Genomic DNA, 20,992 nt, shown 5'->3' on the forward strand with positions numbered 1-20,992 from the left:
TAACCCTGAGCTTGCAGAAGAAAAGCCAGGACTCCCGTTGCCCAGCACTGGGTAAACCCCGCAGAGGTGGGATGGGTGGGAACAGAGCTGTGAATGCTCCAGCATCTCAGAATATCCCCAGTCAGTGCTAAGAACGGGAAGAGACCCCAATGTAGGGTGTGTTCATCCCCCTGAGTGCTTACCTGATGCTGGACACTGCCGTGCCTTTTCACGTGCCTTTTCTCCCCGTGGGGAGAAAAGCAAGAGCTAAGTCACACAGACCTGGGCTTATTCAAATCCTAGGACCCTACTTGCCGGTTACTTCACATGTTTTAGCCCATTTTCCTTATCTGCACGTTGGGCCCCATGGCACCCATTTCACACAGGATTAAATTAGGAGACATTAGTAGGCCACTTAGCATGGTGCCTGGCACAAGGTGAAACCTGAATAGATGGTAGCTGCTGTTGGTCTGTGTGTTAACGTTGTTAGCCCTTACAGCGATGCTAAGATTGTGAGGATAAGGGATTACCCAGGGTTTTCAGATGAAAGAAGAGGCTGATAGAGCTTAAATGACTTAACCAACGTTATAGGACAAGTATAGTTTACACACACACACACCCCCCACATATCAGTGTGTGTGTAGTAATAGCTGCAGGCCTCTCTGACACTTAGAGTGTGTTCAGGTAGATTTTGAGGCACCCAATAACAGGGAAAGCCATCTCAGGACTGGCAGGGAGGGAGTCCTGGGATTTAGAGTTGGCTGCTGTTAACCCAGCACGCGGATTACCGCCATGCAGGTGATGTTAAGGTGACTGGGGATTTTATCATGTGTTTTGAGAACAGAATTTCAGCCTGAGCTAGGGGTTCTAACATTCACAAAAATTCCTTACTCAACTCAGAAGTTTTTATCAACAGCAGCTACCCATCTGGCTGCCCCCTTTGGGGCTTCGCAGATGAGGAGAGTAGCAGTTAGCTTTCTGGAGAATGATGATTTTTGAAGAAAGAAAGAGCAAAGTGTGCAGGTTGGCAGTGCAGAAATGCTGAGGTCCCTTCCAGCCAGCCCTGCAAAGGGATGGCTTCTCTGTTGCTGCCATCAACCATGAGGATGTCACATTTGGGGTCCTCCTGTCATAACCTCCAGGTCTGCAAAGGTGAAGGGAAAACAACATCTATCCAGAATGACCGGGAAAATGATGGGTTATAATCAGCTATGATGGTGATTCCTAGAATTTGAATACAATGAAGATGTTTATTAGAGCAGATTATTGAAGATAGTTGAGTTTTTCTTAGATGATTCAAAAAAGCCTCAGAAGTATTTCAGGGCTTTGGTATCATTGTCAGTGATATTTTAGTTCAAATGGGGTAGCTGTGAGTATGGCAAAGGGTACTGGATTTGGACTCAAAAGATCTAAACCAGGGGTCAGCAAACTATGGCCCAAAGGCCAAATTGAGCCCATTGCCTATTTTTCTGAATGTGTTTTATTGGAACACATACTGTCTATGGCTGCTTTCTTGCTGTAATGGCAAAGTTGTCATGACAGAGACCAGAGGACCCGCCAATCCTAAACTACATACTGTCTCACCCCGTACGTAAAAAAAAAAAGTTTGCCAACCACTGATCTAGACTGAGATCCAGCTCTGTAATGGAGGGCATATCACTATTTTCTCTAATCTTCAGTTTCCATATCTATAAAATGATGATTACCCCTCCCACGGGGTTGTTGTAGGAGTCAGATGTGACAGAACAGGTGGCAAAGCACTTTAGAAACTCCGAGGGTGGGCAGCACCTGATCTGTGCTGGCGGAGAGCCCACCCAGACATTCATTGCGTTTTCTTTTCCAATCCTTGGTGTCAGCTTGTCATGCTCTCCCTTTCTCACAAATGCAAAAAGAATTCCCCAGATCCCCCTCCTTTCCCCCAAGCATAAAGCATTCTTCCAGAAATGGAGGGTCGGTACAGACAGGTATATCCACTCTTTGATCTGTTTGTTGAGCACCTACTATGTTCGAGGAAGCAAACTTTTATAAGCTAGTTCTTGTGAGAAGTGTTTGGTTTCCAGGGGGGAGAAGTTGGTATACAAATTATTACCGCAGAATGGAGATGTTGTTATGTCAGAGTAGGAGGACACTGTGTTCGTGTGTGTGTGAGTGTGCATTTGTGCAATTTTTCAAAACAGAGATATTCATGTTCAGATTTAAGAAAAGCTTGTTAAAAACATGAACCTCTTTAATCCAAAATACACTGAAGTGCCTTAAAATGTAGCCATTATGTATAAATGTTTCCCCTCGGAAACTACATTCTAATTTTAAGTTTCCATCCCAAACTGCCAAGAATGCATTTACTGCCCATGCATCATCACTGGGGATCCCTCATCTGTGCCTGCTGGACAGGACTATTAAGGAGTGGTCACATGTAAGGGCTGTGGATCACTTGAATATCAAGGAGCCAGGTATTCAGGATAATTTCTAAATTTTGGAGGCAATCTTCATTTCATAATATCATCTTTTCTTTATTGATTTTATTTTTTATTGATGATTCAGTAGCCATAACCTCAATGGTTTAATTGTTTTATTTGACCAACTTGGTATCAAAATAAATTCATAAGTTGAGAACAAAAATAAAATTTAAAAAAATTTTCTGTTCTGAAAATCCTGTCACTATACTTATATGGTCAAATCTTGCTACTGCTGATAAAGGAAGATGTAGTTATTTTGGGAAAAAGGAATAATAAGAGTCCCTTATCTATTTCTGGGATGCAGATACACACACACTTCGCTCTAGGCTCCAGACTGGGTCCCCTGGGGCCTTCCCAGCATGGTGGCTCTCTGGGTCCCCATGGAAATAGTGTTGGTATATTTTGTGAATGTGTTTCATCTATAGTTTTCTATGTGCATTTAAATACAGAACTGCAAACCCAAAACTCATCACCAATGTATGCCCACCATACAGACAAGTTAAAACGGAATTCTTCGTTTCACTCTCCCCCACTACTAATAATTTTTGAAAGAAATGAGGCTTGGGTTTTATATTTTCCACCTCGGGATTTAATCATCTCTAGAGTGTTTTAAAAGAGATTGCTTAGTTCCATCAAGTATTTTTTATTAGACTTAGCTGGACTCCTCCTATGTTGGCAAGAAGCACGTGAGGAAGCTGTTCTCGAACTAGGCTAACCACAAGTAATATCATTGTGTGGCAGTTTATCTCATGTCTTTCAGTTCACAGGCAATGCTTTCCACCTCTGTTCCCCTCTTGTTCAATGCAGTGTTCTGTTTCACTGTTTGCACCTCATTATTTCATATCAAAGAGAACCTCCAGTCTTTCCCCCTCTTCCTTTCTGAAACGATGTTCATCTGGTTTTTAGTTTTTCTCAAAAGCACCCTCATTCCTGATGTTAAGTGCAGTCTCTCTCTAAACCTAGAGCAGGTGATAATAGCACAGTTGTGCTAATTGCCTTCAACCTGAGGTGATGGTTTGGGACTGATACAGGCAGGTGAGTAGATATGACACAGCTTGCTGGGCAGGAGTCCTCTTTTGGGGTACCTAGGTGGCTCAGTCGGTTGAGCATCCGACTCTTGATCTCAGCACAGGTCATGATCTCATGGGTCCTGGGATCAAGCCCCCTTCCCCCCATCATTGGACTCTGCGCTCAACAGGGTGTCTTCTTGAAGATTCCGTCCCTCTGCCACTCCCCTACCCCCGCTCTCTCTCTCTGTAAAATAAAAAAATAAGTCTTAAAAAAAAAAAAAGAGTCCTTTCTTTCACTTGACCTTCAGAACCTTCCTAGGACCTGAAGCGCCTAAAATAAAGATAAAATATAGAATGTAAAATCATAGCCACTATATTTACTTTAGATTTCCATAAATACATGAATAATTAGAAAGAAAGATATAGTATATTGGGGAACATGCACCACTGGTAGGCATAATAATTTCTTTCACGTACATTCCATCAGTATGATGACTCATGAACTATTTGGGTTTAGGTTTAATGTTTGCAGTTAAGGGGTGAGTGTTTTGTCTGTGTTTTTTCATATTTCATTTTAATTTCATACAAATTCAATTTAGCTGGGCAGATTGACTGTCTGACTTGTTTCCTAGAACTCATAACTACGGTTTATCGTTGAGATTATTGCTTTAAAAATGCCCTTTAAAGCATCTCAACTTGGTGCTTGACTGTTTAAAATGAATAATTATAAGAATATTTTAGTACTGCAATTTTTAAGACTTCTCTGATTTACAAGGAAAATGGAACTGATAAATTTGAATGATGAAAATGGATTTAATTAGGTGAATTTAGTTAGGCTTGATGAGGTGGAGCCAAATTTAGGATAAATGGTATTTTTAAACTAATGTCTCTTATATTTTTGGATTTGCAGAAGTTTCCCAGAACATGTGGCAGGGTCTTCTAATTCACACACACCTCTCTCTCTCTCTCTCTCTGTCACACTTTTACTCTCCTGCACACACGCGCACGCATGCGCACAGAGGGGCCTGGCAGCTGGAGAGTGTTCAACATTCTCTCCTCCTTCTTCAGTTACTAATTCTGCCTATAAAGGGTATATCTGGCAAAGTTTGCTCCTGTCTTTCCTGTTCTAGCCCTGTTATTCCAAAACACAAAGGAATATTCTAATGGAAAGTGTTCTCATTTGGGGGACAAAAATGGGCACTTAGCCATTTCCTCGTGATGCTCTTTGCTTGCGTCCTATAAAGGATGACAAAGTCACCCATTTTCTAATCCAGAACCCAACTTGTTTTCCCAGGTTCCCTCCTACAACCAACACAAACACAGACATTTACCAGCAAAACAGAAGCTGTTGGAAAGATTTTTTGGCTGCTGAAATGGGCTCCTGTCACCAGGACATGGCAGGCTTTTTGCTGTATTGTCTCCCAGACCTGGCCCGGGTACTCCAAAAAGAGCTTTATGTAATCAGTCTTCCCTGACATGTGACGTCCTGTCATTTTCCTCCCCTTCGGCTCTGCTGCCGCCCACAAATCAATAACATTGCCTGGGAAGTTCAAGCTGGTTTTGCAGCCACCCTAAGCTCTGTGTTTCTTAAAGGGTATGTCAGAAAATGTAAAGTTTCCTAATGATATTTCTGGCTGATGACACATGGCAGAGCTGATGGACTATTTATAATCAGTGGCACGATCGCAAGCACATTATTTTTATTTCACTTAGGGGGGAGCCCTGTCACTTGCTACCTCTCTTTGCAGACAAGTTGATGCCATCTCCACCTAAAGGAGCTAAACCTTCTTTGCAGAATGTGTTTGCACTCTCTCCTTTGTGTTAGGAGCTCCCCAGTCCTTTCCAATAGAACCCTCCTTTTTTTTTTTTTTTTTAAATTGTTCTTGGGCTGGGGAGATGATGAGGGCAACCAATGATTTGTAGCAACTGCTTTAAATTCTGGTCATGCCTTCACTATAAATGTCTCTGTCTTTGCTGCTCAGATCCTGCTACATTCCTCCGCGTGTGGGCGTGGCTGGCATGACTGAGGCAGCAGACACAGCTACTGCATTCAGCTCGCCCCAGTTTCACAGGACTCAGCGTAGCATAGCTGCCTTTCGTTGAGCAGCTACTATATTCTAGGCAACGTATTTGGTAGGCATTTTATGCACAAGATCTCATTAATGCTTTTAAACTTGTCTGTGGCAAGTGCTATTATCTCCAGAGAAAACATGTAGGGGAAGAAACGGGACATTAAATGACTTCTCTCCACTGTCCCACAGCTGATAGGAAAAGCCCCATGACTCCAGTTAAATTCTAACAAACCACATCTGCTCTCTTTCCACGACCTTCTCACTTCTTTCTGATTGAGCGGACACTTATGTATGTATGTGGATGGGCAGGGGCGCTCACCCATTCCTAACTTGGGTGGCTCCTGTGAGTTCATAGGCTGACCAAAGTGAGAGATGGAAGAACTGGAAACTTTTCCACCTGGGGTAAACCCTGCTGTAAAACGCATCATATACTAAAGGAAAGCTTTGACTCCTTACTGCAGTGGGAGCTGTTATTGCTATAAAGATACTGAGCTCTCTCTCTCTCTCTCTCTCTCTCTTTCTCTCTCTTTTTTTTTAAATGTTTCCACAGGACAGAGTTTAGGGTATGGATTCGTTAACTATATTGATCCAAAGGATGCAGAGAAAGCCATCAACACTTTAAATGGACTCAGACTCCAGACCAAAACCATAAAGGTAAGAAGTGATATGCCGGCTCCTGACTGGACAGCACTGGTTAAATTTCATCCCTTTGATCTAATAAATCCAGGCTATGAGGGAGCTGGAAGTGGTGTTCTTTATTCATGCAAAGGACATTTATCACCCACTGTACTAAATGGGGGATACAGATCATTACAAAGAATGAGAAGTGGGCTGAGTAGAGGGAGGGGACAGAGGGCAGATGGGGTGTCAGGGCCCACCAGGAAGGCCTGTGAGCCCAAGTCTGCAAAGATGGCCAGAACTGAGCCATAGGAAGAAGCTGGGGCTGGAAAGCTGTTCCAGACACAGGGAACAGCACATGAGAAGCTGTGAAAATGAATGTAAACATTATGAGTGGGGAACAGCATATAGACTAGCATGGCCTAAGTTTGGATGGGAGGTGGGCAAGGGCCTCATGGGCCAGGCTGAACAGTTCGACTTTACCAAAGGGTGGACAATTCATCTCCTAACTGAGACTAGAAAAGACAAAATCAGTTATAAATAAACTCTAGTGTAATAAGGATGGGTACTATAAAATTGTTAGGAACATAGTAAAGGAATGACAGAAAAAGTGACATTCGAACCATTGGAAAATAATCAGGGCTATAGATAATATCTCAGGTGGGATTGTTTTAAGTTGAAAAAGAGAAGCAATTACCCAGAGCCTGCTCCTCCAGACAGAGGTTTCTGTGACTGTGTGTCACACTGGTTCAGACTTCATCTCGTAGGGAGCCTTCAGGAAGTGGCGCTGTTTGCTTTGAGGCCCCCTCCCACAGCCAGTGGTGATCTCCTGGATGGAGACTCCTCCTCCTCAGCCTCCCTTCCCCTTCTTCCTCCACCTCCAGGCAGCATCCTGCTTGGGGGCAGCTGCCAGCCCATTAATGAGTCCCATCCTTCATAGCCTATTAAACCACAGGGAGGTGTCTCCTGGGCGCTCTTATCCTCACGACAGCAGGTCTGACGCAAAGTAGGACAAAAGAGAAACCTCTCCCAGAATGGAGATCTATAGATGGCACCAGCTCTCAGCACACGAAAACACAAAAGCAGAACTTTTTGGTTCAACACACCTACTTCTTCAACATCCAGACTGACAGAGGAGACGATTGGCATCAGATAATCTTAGCTAGGAGGCAATCAAAGCAAAACCGAAGCCAAAACAAAAACCTTCTTTTTTGGAATATATTACATGATTGTCTGTCCTCCCTTGCTCCTTCCTTCCTTTAAGCAGCTTTACTTTTGCAGTTGAGTTTAATTTTATTTCGAAAGATGATTGCTTTCCTGATATTTACGGTCTGTGGTACACACAGACCCCAAAATGGGCCTGACTCTGGCTGCCTCCTTCTCATCTTAAAATCAATCCCTTGAGCTATCTAGTGGAGAAATAATTAAGAGTTGTTTAATTATGAGGTAGTCCTCTGAGAGGCAGGAGGATTAATTTCTTTCAAAGGAAAAACATACCTATTTTTATGCTTTAAGTGAAGATGGGAGGCTCGCATCCCTGACTGTTTGTTGAGGCCACACCGGGTTGAGGCTGTATTTGTGGTTTTGATTGATTTTTCTGTGCTATCCCGTTCAGCGTTAGACTGTCAGACACTTACTCTTCCCTTGATGGACGCCCTGACCTTGAACTGAGAAAGTCCTTTTCATTCCTCTCCAGTTTTTTTGAAACCCAAACCTTCCCAAGAGTTTAGGATCAAATCATCGGCCATCCATTCTGCCATATATAAAATCTCCCATGAAGCTGTTTGGGCTTCCTGGAAGACTGACTGAACCTGGCTTTTCCGATCTCAGAATGCAACCCCTGATCCACTGTGCCATTGGAAGCAGTGCTTTGTCTAGGTGGATCTTACAGACGAGGAACATTGATTATTTTCATTCTATGAAGAGACAGTCTGCCCCACCCCCTCACCTACCCTGCGCTCACCCTGCATCAAAACGCTGCCCACACATTTGCACCCAGCAGTAACGGGGGCTTCCGAGGCACTGTAGGATTCAAAATGCATGATGCCGGCTGAATCAATAATTTCCATTCTCTACTACGAATGAAAATTTAATGTGCAAACCTAGGGATTTCAGCCCTTTCATTAAAGCAGTTTATTTGCCATACTCAAAATTAAGTTTGAGTGATAGGTTCCTTTATTAACTTTTCTTCCCTTTCCTAAAGGGACACAATGTTTAAGGTAAAAAATCATATTAAAGAGGAGGGGAAAAAAGCAAACCCTTTTCATGTGCTGTTAATAGTCTCATCATTTATTAATTTTTTAAAATTGCTTTTCTGCCTTTCAGGCCACTGTTTACTTCTGCTTCAGTTTGCTTTGATAAGTGACACGAGATTTATGTCTTTGCTCTGGCTCCCATGAAGGAATAGATAACTTGCCTATCTGGAAAACATAAGTATCCTCCTGGAAGCATGCTTTACAGAGATCTCCCCAGAACTATTTAGCACATGTTTGCAAGATGAGGTCAAGTGTGTCCCTCCTTCTCGCATTTGTGATGCATTTCTGGACTGCTTTGTGCAAAACACCCTGCGTTAAATATAATGCACAACACAGATGCAGGCACACCAAGAGTTAATTCCTAAGGGTTTGGGGGTTTTTTTTTGTTTTTTGTTTGTTTGTTTGTTTGTTAATTCCTATGTTTTGACAATCAATGATTAACAGCTTGGGATAGATCTGGAAAGCCCTGAGGGAGTGGTAGAGAATGTAGTGAGGTAGAGAGCAATAAAGAGGGCAGCTACTCTTCAGCTACTGCTGATTGTTTAAGCCCGGATTATTGCCAGATCTTCCAATTATTCAATAAAAGCTGAAATCTAGATTTTTTTTTTCTTGCCATACCTCTCAATTTTTAAAAGTTGGAAACCAACTTAAAAATTTTAAATCATAGGTGGTCGGGGCAAACAAAATTTGGTAGTTGACCTGTGGACAAACAGTTTGTAGCCTCTGGAGTCCAATTTGAATACACAAACACTGTTTTGCCTATTAGAAGTGGGTGGCTCGTTACTGGGTTGCTAGGGGAAGGTGCCCACAAATGATGGTTCCCTGTTAACAAATTTTCATTGCTCCTTTAGTAAGAGGGATGGAATGTGACTGTGTGCCAATGCCAAGGGCACGTGGAGGGCAAGGCCAGGCCTCTGTCCTCAAGGAGAATACAATCTTGGCACAGACACAGCATCAAAACAGAGAAAGAGTGTGATTTGTTCATTAAGCCCCAACAAGTAGTATGGATGACTGCAGATAATGTGCCTATCTGGAAGAAACAAGTACATTCTTCAGAAGCGTGTGTTACAGTGATCTCCTAGGAACATCTAGTACATGTTTGCAGACATGTGACTACAGAGGGATTATTCTCTGGTTTATAACTTGTTTCGTGGGGAAAAGTGGCCAGGCTGAAAGATGAAATGACTTGTCCAAAGGCAAACAAGTGACCAGAAGCTGAGCCAAGTTAGCATCTGAAGGTCCTGTGAAGCGTTCTGCCCCAAGAAGGAAATAGTAATGATTACTTATTATATTACACTAACAATGAATAATAGTAATGCTACCTTATATTGAATATTTAACCTGTGTCCAACAGTATTCTAGCCCGTTTACATGCTTGATAGGATTTAATCCTTGAAACATCTCTCGGGGTGGATGCTTTACATGCATTAACTCTACTTCTTAAGATAGCCCTATAAGAAGGTTCTATTCACTCCTTCATACAGTTGAGGAAAGGAAGGCCCAGAGAGGTTAGGAGACTTACCCAAGATCACGCAGTTGGCAAGTGAGATTTGGAGTCAGCAAGTGTGCTTCAGAAATAACTCTGGCAATGGGCCGTAAGTATTGGAAGGTCACATTGTGTGTTTGTTCAGCAGCACATGTGTTCTGTAAGATTGTGTGGGTGTGTATTGGCTCTGCACACACACAGGTTATACTCCCTGGCATGGGAAGGAGATATAAAAAGCAAACAAATTGTGTGGTCCCTCCAGGTTCTTCAGTAAACAGACCTGTGGTTAGGGCCATAAGGATAGACCTGGGGATAGACCTGACTTCAGGTCGTTTCTTCTTGAACCCCTGTTTCCTGGCTCTGTGTCAGGTCCTGGGATTTAGATGACCCAGGGGTGACAGTGCCCTGGGGATTTTCCCATCCATGTGTGTCAGAGAGGGATGGGGCATGGACCATAGGCTTACATGTCTAGTCTGCCAGACCAGCTTGGAGCTTCACTTGGGAAATTGGGTCTTTTCTCAGGATTTCAACTCTGGACCCAGTGGAGATGATTTGCCCTGTTTAGGGCTTTGAGAGTGCTAATTGTTCAGCTTCTTTCCTCACTTCTCTCCAATAGAGATCACTTTAGACTCTGGGAACCATTGGGTGAAATGGCTGTGGGTTCTGGGAAATGATTCTCGGTTCTCCTTAACCGCACACCAGATGTCCCAGTCCTGGGCTCTCTCCTCTCTCCATGCATTCTAAAACAGCAGCTTCTGAATTCTCACTGTAATTTCAGCCTCTTGATGGGAAGCACTCCATTGAATCCAGCGGTAGTGGTCCAGCTCTTTGTTGTATTAATTAGTAACAGAAAATTAGATGGTCTGTAGTACCTTCAAAAGGGCTATCTTTACAAAAAGTTTGGATTGATATTCAAGTTACACTGAGTAAAAAGTGATCTGAAGTGGATATGAGGGTTTGGAATCACTCCCAATAAACCTTTCAGAGTAACGGGATGCCAATTTGGATTTTAACTTAAGTTCGAGGAGCAGGAATAAAGAAGTGTTACTGCTCTGCCTCCTTGGGGGCTCCTGTCTTGTGGGGTTAACAGACATGCAATGGACCAACTCTAATGCAGTGGGATAGGGCAGTCTTAGGGATGCAGGGGCTCCCACTGGCTTGGGGTGGAGGGGTGGGAAGAAGGAAGCTGTGTGAGGTTTGAGCAGGAGAGGGACCTGCACAAAGTAAAGTTCCAAGAAGGCTCATCTGGCAGCGGTGTGTCACTTGGGGTGTTTGACAGATGAAACCAGCGGCTTGCAGGCTGAAGGTGTTTGTCATCCTTAGACACTGGTTTTCATGAGATTTTTAGGAACTTTTTTACTCATTTTAAAAGCAAGGCATGCTTATTTATAAATAATTTGGAGAATGCATTATCATATAATGAAGGCAGTATCAGCCATTCCCAACTCAATACTGTAAACAATGTTTTTATATGTTTCCTTCCTTTTGTCATTGCATTACAGGTTTACAAATGATTTTGTGTCATGTCTTTTTCTAATAATTGCATTAAGCTATTATTCAATTTATAAAAATGTGACTTTAAAGAAGACATTCCCAGAGCACAACTCTTGTGCAAACTGGGGGTGTGAGTGATTTCGGGACCGGAGCCGGGATGAGGGGACAAAAGTCTGCCTCTGCCATGCAGAGTGAACCCAGGAAGGCTGGCAGGCAGTCAGGAGAGGTGCTGTGAGAGTAGGAAGGGAGCTTTATCACAAGGACGCAGCCCAGCTCCAGAGGGAGCAGGACTGGAGAAGGGGGAGGTGTGAGTGAGGGCTTTTTCAGAAGGAAAAAACTTCCTTCTCTGGGAAGGAGAACAAACGGAGTTCCTGTATTCTGGCATCTCTGTGCCATAATGCGTCTTAGCCATTTCTCCATCCTCGCTTTATTCTTCTAATAAGCGCTAACGGTGCCTCCAGGGGATCTCTCCACACTGGAGTTTTGCAGGGTCCGGTCTGCCCCTCCCACCTCTTCCTCTTGCCAAGGGTCATCAGGGCACTGCCCCTCCCTCACCCCGCCATCTACCTGCCTTGCTAAAGGCCTTTGTTCTGCTGAAGCATCTTTTCTTTGCACTCAGCATAAGCAATTATTTCTCCTATCACTACTCTTAGTGCTTCCGGGAGAGTTAGCAGATCATTTTTTGCTGACGGGTAACACCCCACCCAGAAATGATAGACTGCCTCCCTCAGTCTTATTAATAATAAAAAGGCACTTTTCTCTCCTCCCCCACGACAGCTATAGTCAGAACAGTGTGGGAGCACTGCCCTGCCAAGGTCAGCAGGGGAGGCTGGATCACTGAATCCCCAAGGAGCCAAGAGAGGGCACACATCCACAGCAGCGGAAACTGGACACCCATTTACCCCCCGTTGTACTGGGCTGCTCTTTCTCTCCTGTGAGAGCTTGTTTGACTACTCTGCTTCCCAGCACCCTGCTAACTTCATCTGGGTGAATAATTTCAGATACCGGTGTAGGAGTTTTAAGGATTGATCTAGCGCGTCCCTGTTCTCTCTGCCCAGTGAGGTTGTTATAATTCCAGTATCTTAAAGGTCATCCACTGTGTCCTGGGTCTGGATTACAAAAGCAAATCAGGTGTGGGTTGAGAGGACACGTAGGTTTTCAGAAGTGTGTGGAATGGGGGTTTGGGGGCTTTAGTTGTCTACAAGTGTGAAAGAAACCATCAGGGGGGTGTGAGCTGCCTTAGAAAAGCCAGCTCACCTTGGCTATGTTAGGAGAATTGTGGATTCCAGATTCCAGGAATCCACTCTGGTCAACTGTCCTTCATGTCTGTGTCCCATTCTCAGCTTTATGTTTTAAAGAGACACTCTAAGGGTTGTGCAGAGGCAAATGGGGAAGACAGCAAAGATGGCGCTGCCCTCCCAGATTCATCCACCATGGTTGCTTCTCTGTTCCTACGGGAAAAGAAGTCTGCAGGGACTCTGAAGTGCAATCCTGTATTTCAAGAATTCGGGAAGAGAGCCCGCGCAGCTCTCAGGATAGAACATTTGCCTTGGGTGGTAGTGAGTCTCTGATTGTCAGAGACATTCGGATGGAGTCATTGGGGATGATGTAGGAGAGATTCCTATACCACACTGGGGTCTGACCCTTGAGCTCTGAGATTCTGTATTTTGTGTGATTTCTGGCCTTCAGACTCTTCTGTCCAGTAAAGTAGCCACCAGCTACATATGACTTTTTAAATTTGAATTTAAATTAACTAAAATTAAGTAAAATGAAAAGTTCCATTCCTCAGTCATGCTGGGTATATTGGAAGTGTTCAGTAGCCACATGTAGCTAGTGGCCACCATCGAGCACCTCAGATCTAGAACATTTTCATGATCCCAGAAAGTTCTACTGGACAGCGCTGGCCTGAAACATTGGTGGCTGTGGGGAATAAAGAATCTCTTCTCTGTGACTGTCATGAAGCCCCAGGGCAAATCACCTGGTCCGTCAAAGATCATAGAGCCAATCCCACTTCCCTTCCCCTTTGTTGTCCATTTGAAAGAGCACTGAGTTACGATGAAGAATCAGTCAAGTCCCAGCTCTGTCAAAAACTACCAGGATGACCTTGGGTGACTTACTTTTACTTCTCTGGATCCATTTCCTCATCTGCAAAATGGTGTCTTCCAGCTCTAACAATGTAACTAATAAAATATTATAGCGTGATCTTGTCAGCTTGGTAACTTTCCAGGGAAAGTAGCCATTTGTGCCAAGCACACAGCTTTTATTTCACTGTCCACATTAGCCTGACACAGTGGAAAGATCCCAGATCTTGGAGTCATATCCAGCTTTGTCTTAGTTCGGCTATGTGACCTTGGACAAGTACTTCATCTCACTGACCCAGAGTATGTCATCTAGAAAATGGGACAAATAATGTCTCACTTCTGGGTCCTCATAGTTTATAGTCGGTTGCCCAAGTAATGCTCCCCAGAATGAAGGCAAAAGTGAATAGGGTTATCCCTGGGTGAAAGTTACATGAGAGGGTAAGTCTGTTTCCTGTCTGCATGTTTCAGAGATGTACATGCTTCAAAGATGCTTTTTAAAAATGTAAGGAAAGAACTTTGAGTCTTGTTAAGCCTCAGGCACCATATATAGAGGCTTTGTATAGTGGGAAGTATAACGCAACTCCCAGGTGGCTTCAGTCATCTTATCAGTCTAACAGAGAGCAAGAGTCAGGAGGTGCAGTTTAGTGAGAAGACTGAGTGTCTTCATCTCTGAGACCAGCTCTTCCACCAGTCAGCCCATGAAACCTTTAACACATCTCTACTTTCTGGGGGCCACTAGACAAACAGCGAGATCCTTCTACTAAGTAAGTCCGCTTGGTAATTTGATGGACTTCGTTAAAGTTGTAGGCATACGAACAGATCACTACACCATTTTTTTAAAAGAAGTGTTTTTCCAGCCTACTATATGCCAGATACCCTCCTGATATTCTTGGATACTCCTAAACTCCATGATGGAGGTATTGTGATAGCTGTGGCCATGGAAATGTATACCATCTATAGAGTTCAAGGAGACAGCAGTCATTTGTACCTGGACCTCTTGGAGGAGGCGGTATTCAGACAGGGTCTGTATGGATGGGCAGGGGTTCGCTTTGATATGATGGTGAACAAATAGCAAGAACAAAGGCAGGAGTAGAGACATGAAGTGCATATTCAGAAAACTGAACTTTTTAATTTGAACTGTGGCACAGAGTGCACGGAGCGTTAGCAGGAGGTGAGAAGCCCAGATCTCAGAGGGCCTTGAATGCTCAAATGAGGCATTTGATCATCATCACAAGGTGCTGGAGAACCACTGAAGGTTTTGAGCAGGGAGAAGTGGTACCATCGGGGTTCATTAGAAATATTACCGTCGGGTCTTGCCCCTTGTAAAAGAATATCATGTATCAGGTGACAGGTGGAGGAAAGTATGAGGAATGGGGCCACATAAGCAGGCACCTGTTCTGCCTGTGGGCAGGGCTGCAGCCATAGGCACAGGGGTAAGCTGATCCTCACAATCAAAGCTGTCGTTTCTAGGAAACAGCTGGCTTCTTTCTTCTCTCCCTGCTCCTGGAAGTGGGATCAGAGGTACCTGCAAGGGTTTGCTCCTCGAAGGCCCTGGCAGCTCCAGAGTCTGTCCTCTGCTGCCATTCTCCTGGGCTCTTGGGAATGAATATCCCCCCTGGGATCCGTATGCTCTGGGGAGTTTGTGCTCACTCAGAGAGTAAGGTGTTACAACAGATTGGGGAAAATCTGCAGCCTGATCTTCTGAAATGATAGGTCTCTGTGTGTGTCTCCTCTGCTAGACTCATAGTTCTACATGTCAAGGACTGTTGTATTCATCTCTATACTCCCAGAGTCTCATGTAAGACCATAGCATTTACAGCAAAGCTGCTGTATATTGAGCACTATCTGTGTGCCAGGCATAATGCTTAGAAACCTTTTTTTTTTTTAAGATTTGTTTATTTATTTGAGAGACAGACACAGAGAGAGGGGGTTGAGGGGCAGAGAGAGAGGGAGAGAGAGAATCTCAAGCAGACTCCCTGCTGAGCACAGAGCCTGGACACCGGGCTTGATCACATGACCCTGAAATTAAGAATCAGGTGCTTAACTGACTGAGCCACCCAGGCTCCCCATAGTGCCTAGAAATCTTGTATGCATTAGCTTATTTATTTTATGTTTTTATAATTTTCTTATTATGTTATGTTAGTCACCATACAATACATCATTAGTTTTGATGTAGTGGTCCATGATTCATTGCTTGCATATAACATATTTGCATTAGCTTGTTTAATGCTCCAAGTCCTCTGTTAGAAATCTTCTAAACTATGTTACTCAGGTGATACATCTCGGAAAAGTTAAGTTACTTTCCCCAAACTTACACCGCTAGTAAGCAGTCAGGATTTAAATTCCTATCTTTCTAGCCCCACAGCCCTCGCTCTTGACTTTTGTCTCTTTTCAGAATTCCAGAATAGATGCTCAGTGTCAGTTAAAGTAACATAACCAAGAACTTCCTTGGAGTGGCCTGTCTCAAAATACAGTTGCCTGATGTTCTAACGAGCACCTATCAGTGAGAGAAAACCACGGGATAAAGGGTGATTCAGACAGAAGGGTGCTCCTAGTGTTTGTTGCTAGAATAGAAATTGGAGAAGGATGGAAGCTGTAGAAGAGACACATTAGAATTCAGTAGACAGATGAGCTTACCCATAATCAGGGATGGCCAGTGATGGGGCAGGACACCTCATGAAGCAGTAAGCTTCCTGTATAACATATAAGGCAGGTGGCCAGCTGCCTAGGATCTCCCCTAGAAATTTTGAGGCCCCTTTTGGCACTGAGTTTCTGTAAAGTGGATTTCAAGGAGAGTGCTTTCTGCTGGGATCACCAGTGACACCTGTCACCTTTATTTCTGCTTACAATGAACCACAGTTGTAGAGATTAGCAGTTTTGTGAATAGAATGCCTAGCCCATGAAAACATCCAGTCAATGAGATCCTTCTTATAATTCGAAGGGGTCTAACAAGTGATGGCCTTGTCTTCCACATCCTAGCTATAAACCAGTTGAGAGATAAGACAAAAAAGAAGAGAGTATTAAATCCTAAGGTCACCTTTATTACGGATTACATCCAAGATGGATTTCCTGAACACAATGGGCTTCCTGACACAGAGCCCCACACTTTGACAGACTGACAGCCCCTGTCACAGGTGCTATGGACACCACAGACCTCCCCACATGAGAGCAGAACCTGCTCACATAGTACAGAGCCTGGAACAGAAAGCGGCTGCCAGAAGGGAGGAGGCAGGCAGCAGCTGATGCTCCTGTGCCGATCGCCCTTACCAAAGCCTGTTCGAATGGTCCCTCTAGTCTTCCCCTGGAGAGGAAGTGGTGATGGGGCACCGAGAGGCCTAGAGTCCTACTCCAAGGGCTCCCTGCACATGGAAGCTAACACTGGGAGCGGGAGTGTTCCTTGACAGGAACAGCCCTCTGTACTGTTCTCATTTATTTGCTCCCTTCCTCATTGGACCATGGTTGAAGTAGAGGCACCCAGCAGGGGACCTGTCCCCAGGAAGTGTCCTGGAAGGGGAGGAATGAATGAACTCTTATCTTCTAGTGCCAGTATTTGACTAATGAAGCACCTTCCCAAGGCAGAGAAGGATGCCTTTTCTTATCTTACCAGCCTCCCAGCACCCAAAACCAAGCCTTTACCATGCTTTTCCAAGCCCTCTCCCTTTTCTGTACCGTGGCAGGTTAGACAGGAGGTGAGGGGTTGCCAGAGGACTTGGGAAACGTTTTTCCCTAGGCTGTGCTGTTCCTCCCACCCCACCCAGGCAGACCCCTGGCTGTGAGCTGGGGTGTGGGGGAGGGGCATCCCCAGCCCTGTTTCTGCTGCCCCATTAGTGACGAATGCCAATGCCTGCTGTACCACCTTGGTGAGAATCACCGACAGCAACCTTATGAAGTCACTTTGGAAAATGGAAAGTACTTCGTGGAAACTGGGAAGTACAGTGGAATCTGTAGGAATGTGCTTGAAGAAATTCATGGCAGTGAAGTAGTAAAGGATGACCCAAACTCCACCAGGCTGATGGAGGAGGACAGTGGTGCCTCTATAGCTGCTCACTGGTGGTATCCCAGATGTTTGCTTGTGTGGTAAAATTGTAAGGTGTGTCCCAGTGGGGGCTAGAGTCCCACACTGCCCCACGAAAGCCCATAGTACATACCACATAATAATATGTACTAAATAGCTGCTAAATTCTAGGAATGCACTATACACATTAAATCTATTATCTCAATTCTTTACAATAACTCACCAAAAGAAAATCATCCCCCTTTATACAAGTAAAGAAACTGAGATTTATCAAGATCAAATTACTTGCCCAAGGTCACAGCTAATGAGTGCCAGAGCCAGCCCACAGTCAAGGCTCATAAACTCCACACTGTACTGTCACTCTTGCAGAGGGTCGAGGTTAGGGTAAGCCTGCGGAGATGGGGAGTTTGGAGAGACTACATATCTTTTTTTTTTTATGTAATATATATTTGTTAAGATTTATTTATTGGACAGAGAGAGATCACAAGTAGGCAGAGAGGCAGGCAGAGAGAGGGGGTGGGAAGCAGGCTACTTGCTGAGCAGAGAGCCCAATGCGGGGCTCAATCCCAGGACCCTGAGATCATGACCTGAGCTGAAGGCAGAGGCTTACCCCACTGAGCCACCCGGGCACCCCGAGACTACATATCTTTTATCAAGATCACTTGTAAACTCACCTGCCTCTGGACCATACTTACCTAGAGAGAGAGGAGTAGCTTCCCCACTCCCAGCTCTTTCTGAGCTCCAGAGCAAGATCAGTGCCAGCCTAGAAATGCCAGTCTTGTCTTCAGAGATCCTGAATGAATGAATTGAGCAGGATCCTGATGGTCTGAGGCCTGGGATTCTCTAAGGCTCTGCCTTCAGCATTGGAAGCCCTGGGCTCCAGGCCATTAGTTTAGTGGGGTGAACAAACCAGCAAAGCCTGGCTGGCTGTCTGCCGGTGCTAGAAGTGCATCATTTTTGAGAAATGTTTCAGCACAATGACGTGCCTGACACCTGTAGTTACTTGGGACTTCATAAATGAATGAGGACACTTGAGGTGTGCAAATACCAGGATGAGCATTTGGATAATAAATGTAGAGAGATCCCTTTTCTGTCATTTTTGCCTACACCCACTTCTACTAGATTTCTACTAGTAGAAATCTACTAGATTTCCTGGACAGGGCAGGGGACTAAGTGAACAAGGGACTTAAGACTCCAAGTCAAGGAGAAAAAGTAAGCGGGAGTTAGGTTTGGTGAATGTTCAAAGTGCTGCTGTTCACCTTTGGGACTTGTTATTGCTCTGTGGCTGTGATCTGTGGCAGTAATTCTCCCTGGATGAGGTTTGGGGAAATGGTTTTGTTCTGTCATTGACTCTCCAGTGCCAGCTCCTTTTCCTAGCAGGTCTGTCTCCAGCCTACCCCCTCCCCCAGCTCTGGCTGCCCAGACCATTGGGTGTCAAGGTCATTACTCTCCATTGCGCATTTATTGGGTGTCAAACAGGCACTGCACTAAGCTCTTGACCTTCATCATGTTATTTGTCCTTGGAGAGCTATCACTAGACCACCATTCCCTGACCCCAACATACACCTTGTCTCACCACCAATCTCATCTCAGCTCTGTCTTCTTCCTGGCCCTTTTAACCCTTAATTAAAAGGGATATTAGTCTCCCCTTCTCAGTGTTCCAGTCCCAGTGATATAGCCCTGAAAGAGAACACATCTTGGGGCATTGTGATAATTGGCCCATAAGAGTATTTCTTGTATTTGACTCATGTTTATTTGGTGCCTCCTGTGTGTTGTCTCTTGTCCCCATTGGACTTGGAAATCCTTTAGGGCAAGAGACCACTCTTTTTTCTTGCTTATTATGCATCCCCAGCACACAACACTGCACCTGGTTCATAGTAGATCCTCGGGAAATGTTTGCTTAGAGAAGGCCTCTGGGTGATGTCTAGTCATTGAACAGTCTTCTTTCAGTCCTTCCAATCCCAGACACTGGGGAATAGGAAACCTGTCCCTTAGCTCTTAGCTTAATAGGGAAACCTAGCTATGATTCTGGATGCATGAGTCTATGATTCTATGATAAACTCTTGTTGATCCCCCTAAGTGGAGGAATCCCAGTTGCAGTTAGCCCCAAAGAGTCATTAAGGCCCACGTCATTCATTATGTTCTGTGGGTGTGTTCATTTATTCTTTCCGTAGGTGTTGAACATCCTGCAGGTATCAGGCTCTGTGCTCGAAGCTAGAGCCACAAAAATGAACAAGACACACACACACACACACACACGCACACACACACCACGACCACAAGGAGATCAGCTAATTAGATGATCAGGAGACTAGATAGAAAGATGGTGACTCAAGGTCCGAACAGGTTAAGCAAGTACTGTGGGTGCAGTTCACTGACAGCCCTACTAGGGGGGTTTTTAGGAGGAGGTAAGATCAGGGAAAGCTGCCTAGAGAAGATGGCATTGGAGCTGGGCCTTAAAGGAGAATAGGATCAGGGCCTGAGAAAGTAGGTGGAAAAATTTTCCCCACAAGCAAGGACATAGAAGTAGGAGGGTATGTTTTAGGGCAGCGCAAATGTCATTCAGATAATTTGTCTAATAATTGGCACTGGTGAGACAGGGGCAACTCTCATTACCATGAACATATCACTACAACGTTCTTATTTCCTTCTCCCTACTGCTCCCTTCTCATGCCTGAAAAACAGTTCTGCTGGGTTATAACCTGAAAGACTTTGTTCCTTAAAGGATGGGGTAGGAGAGCTTTGTGTGGAGTGATGCTCTGTCCACACAGTCACATGAAACTCAACCCCCACTCCCCAGGTACCAGCCACGTAAAGGTCCCTTTGCATGTCAGCCCTGTGCTGGGAAGGGGCTTACAGAGGCCACCCCTGAGTTCCTGGAAGAGGTAGATACTGCAGATAGGCCGACTCACTCCATCAGCAGGAGGAGACCAGTGAGCTAGATTTGTCACTCACATCATTTTATCTGTTGAGTGAACATCTCTTTTTCAGTGTGGAATCCATAAAGGGACTCGGCATCTCTGTCCTGGAGAGGGAAAGAGTGCCAAGGGTGAGGTGTCTGCTCAGCATTCACTCCCCTTTGCTAGATCCACCACCAGACCCATTCTCAGATGCAAGGTCGGCTTCACTGCTCAAGGTTTAGTTCTTAATGCCAAGGGTCCAGTTTAACACGTACGCTTTCTTAGGTACACACATTTGTGTGTGTGTGCAGAACACACGCACACACCCCTGTAGTCTTAGCAGGCCTTGTCAATTGGTTATATGGATTAAATAAAACTCCCAACTGAAAAATGCTAAGCCATATAGGTCCCTTCCTGTCCAACATTGTCAGATGTGCTCTGAAATGACTGTTTTCATCATCTATTCTGAGCCATAACTGCCCCAGAAATAGCTTTAGCAGGAAAGTGCTTTTGTTAGACTAGCTGTAAATTATATTTCAAATGTCTGATGTTGTTTTCTTAAAAAATAAATAAATAAGTAAATGAAAGTCTAAAATTAATGACTGCTGGGGTTTGCTTTGCTTATG

At 44.5% G+C, this 20,992-nt stretch overlaps 1 protein-coding gene across 3 annotated transcripts in view; it reads left to right on the forward strand.

Moving 5' to 3' along the window:
* Positions 1-20,992, forward strand: part of LOC111143180 (ELAV like RNA binding protein 4) — an 86,463-nt gene that overhangs the window by 57,084 nt on the left and 8,387 nt on the right. For all 3 annotated transcript variants that reach the window (XM_022496700.1, XM_022496702.1, XM_022496701.1), the window contains one exon: positions 6,068-6,171. In XM_022496700.1, the coding sequence (XP_022352408.1) occupies positions 6,068-6,171 (104 nt within the window). The remainder of the gene's footprint in view (positions 1-6,067; positions 6,172-20,992) is intronic.

This window comes from Enhydra lutris, unplaced genomic scaffold, assembly GCF_002288905.1.
Source record: "Enhydra lutris kenyoni isolate GAN:26980312 unplaced genomic scaffold, ASM228890v2 scaffoldscaffold9, whole genome shotgun sequence".
NCBI classification, from domain to species: domain Eukaryota; kingdom Metazoa; phylum Chordata; class Mammalia; order Carnivora; family Mustelidae; genus Enhydra; species Enhydra lutris.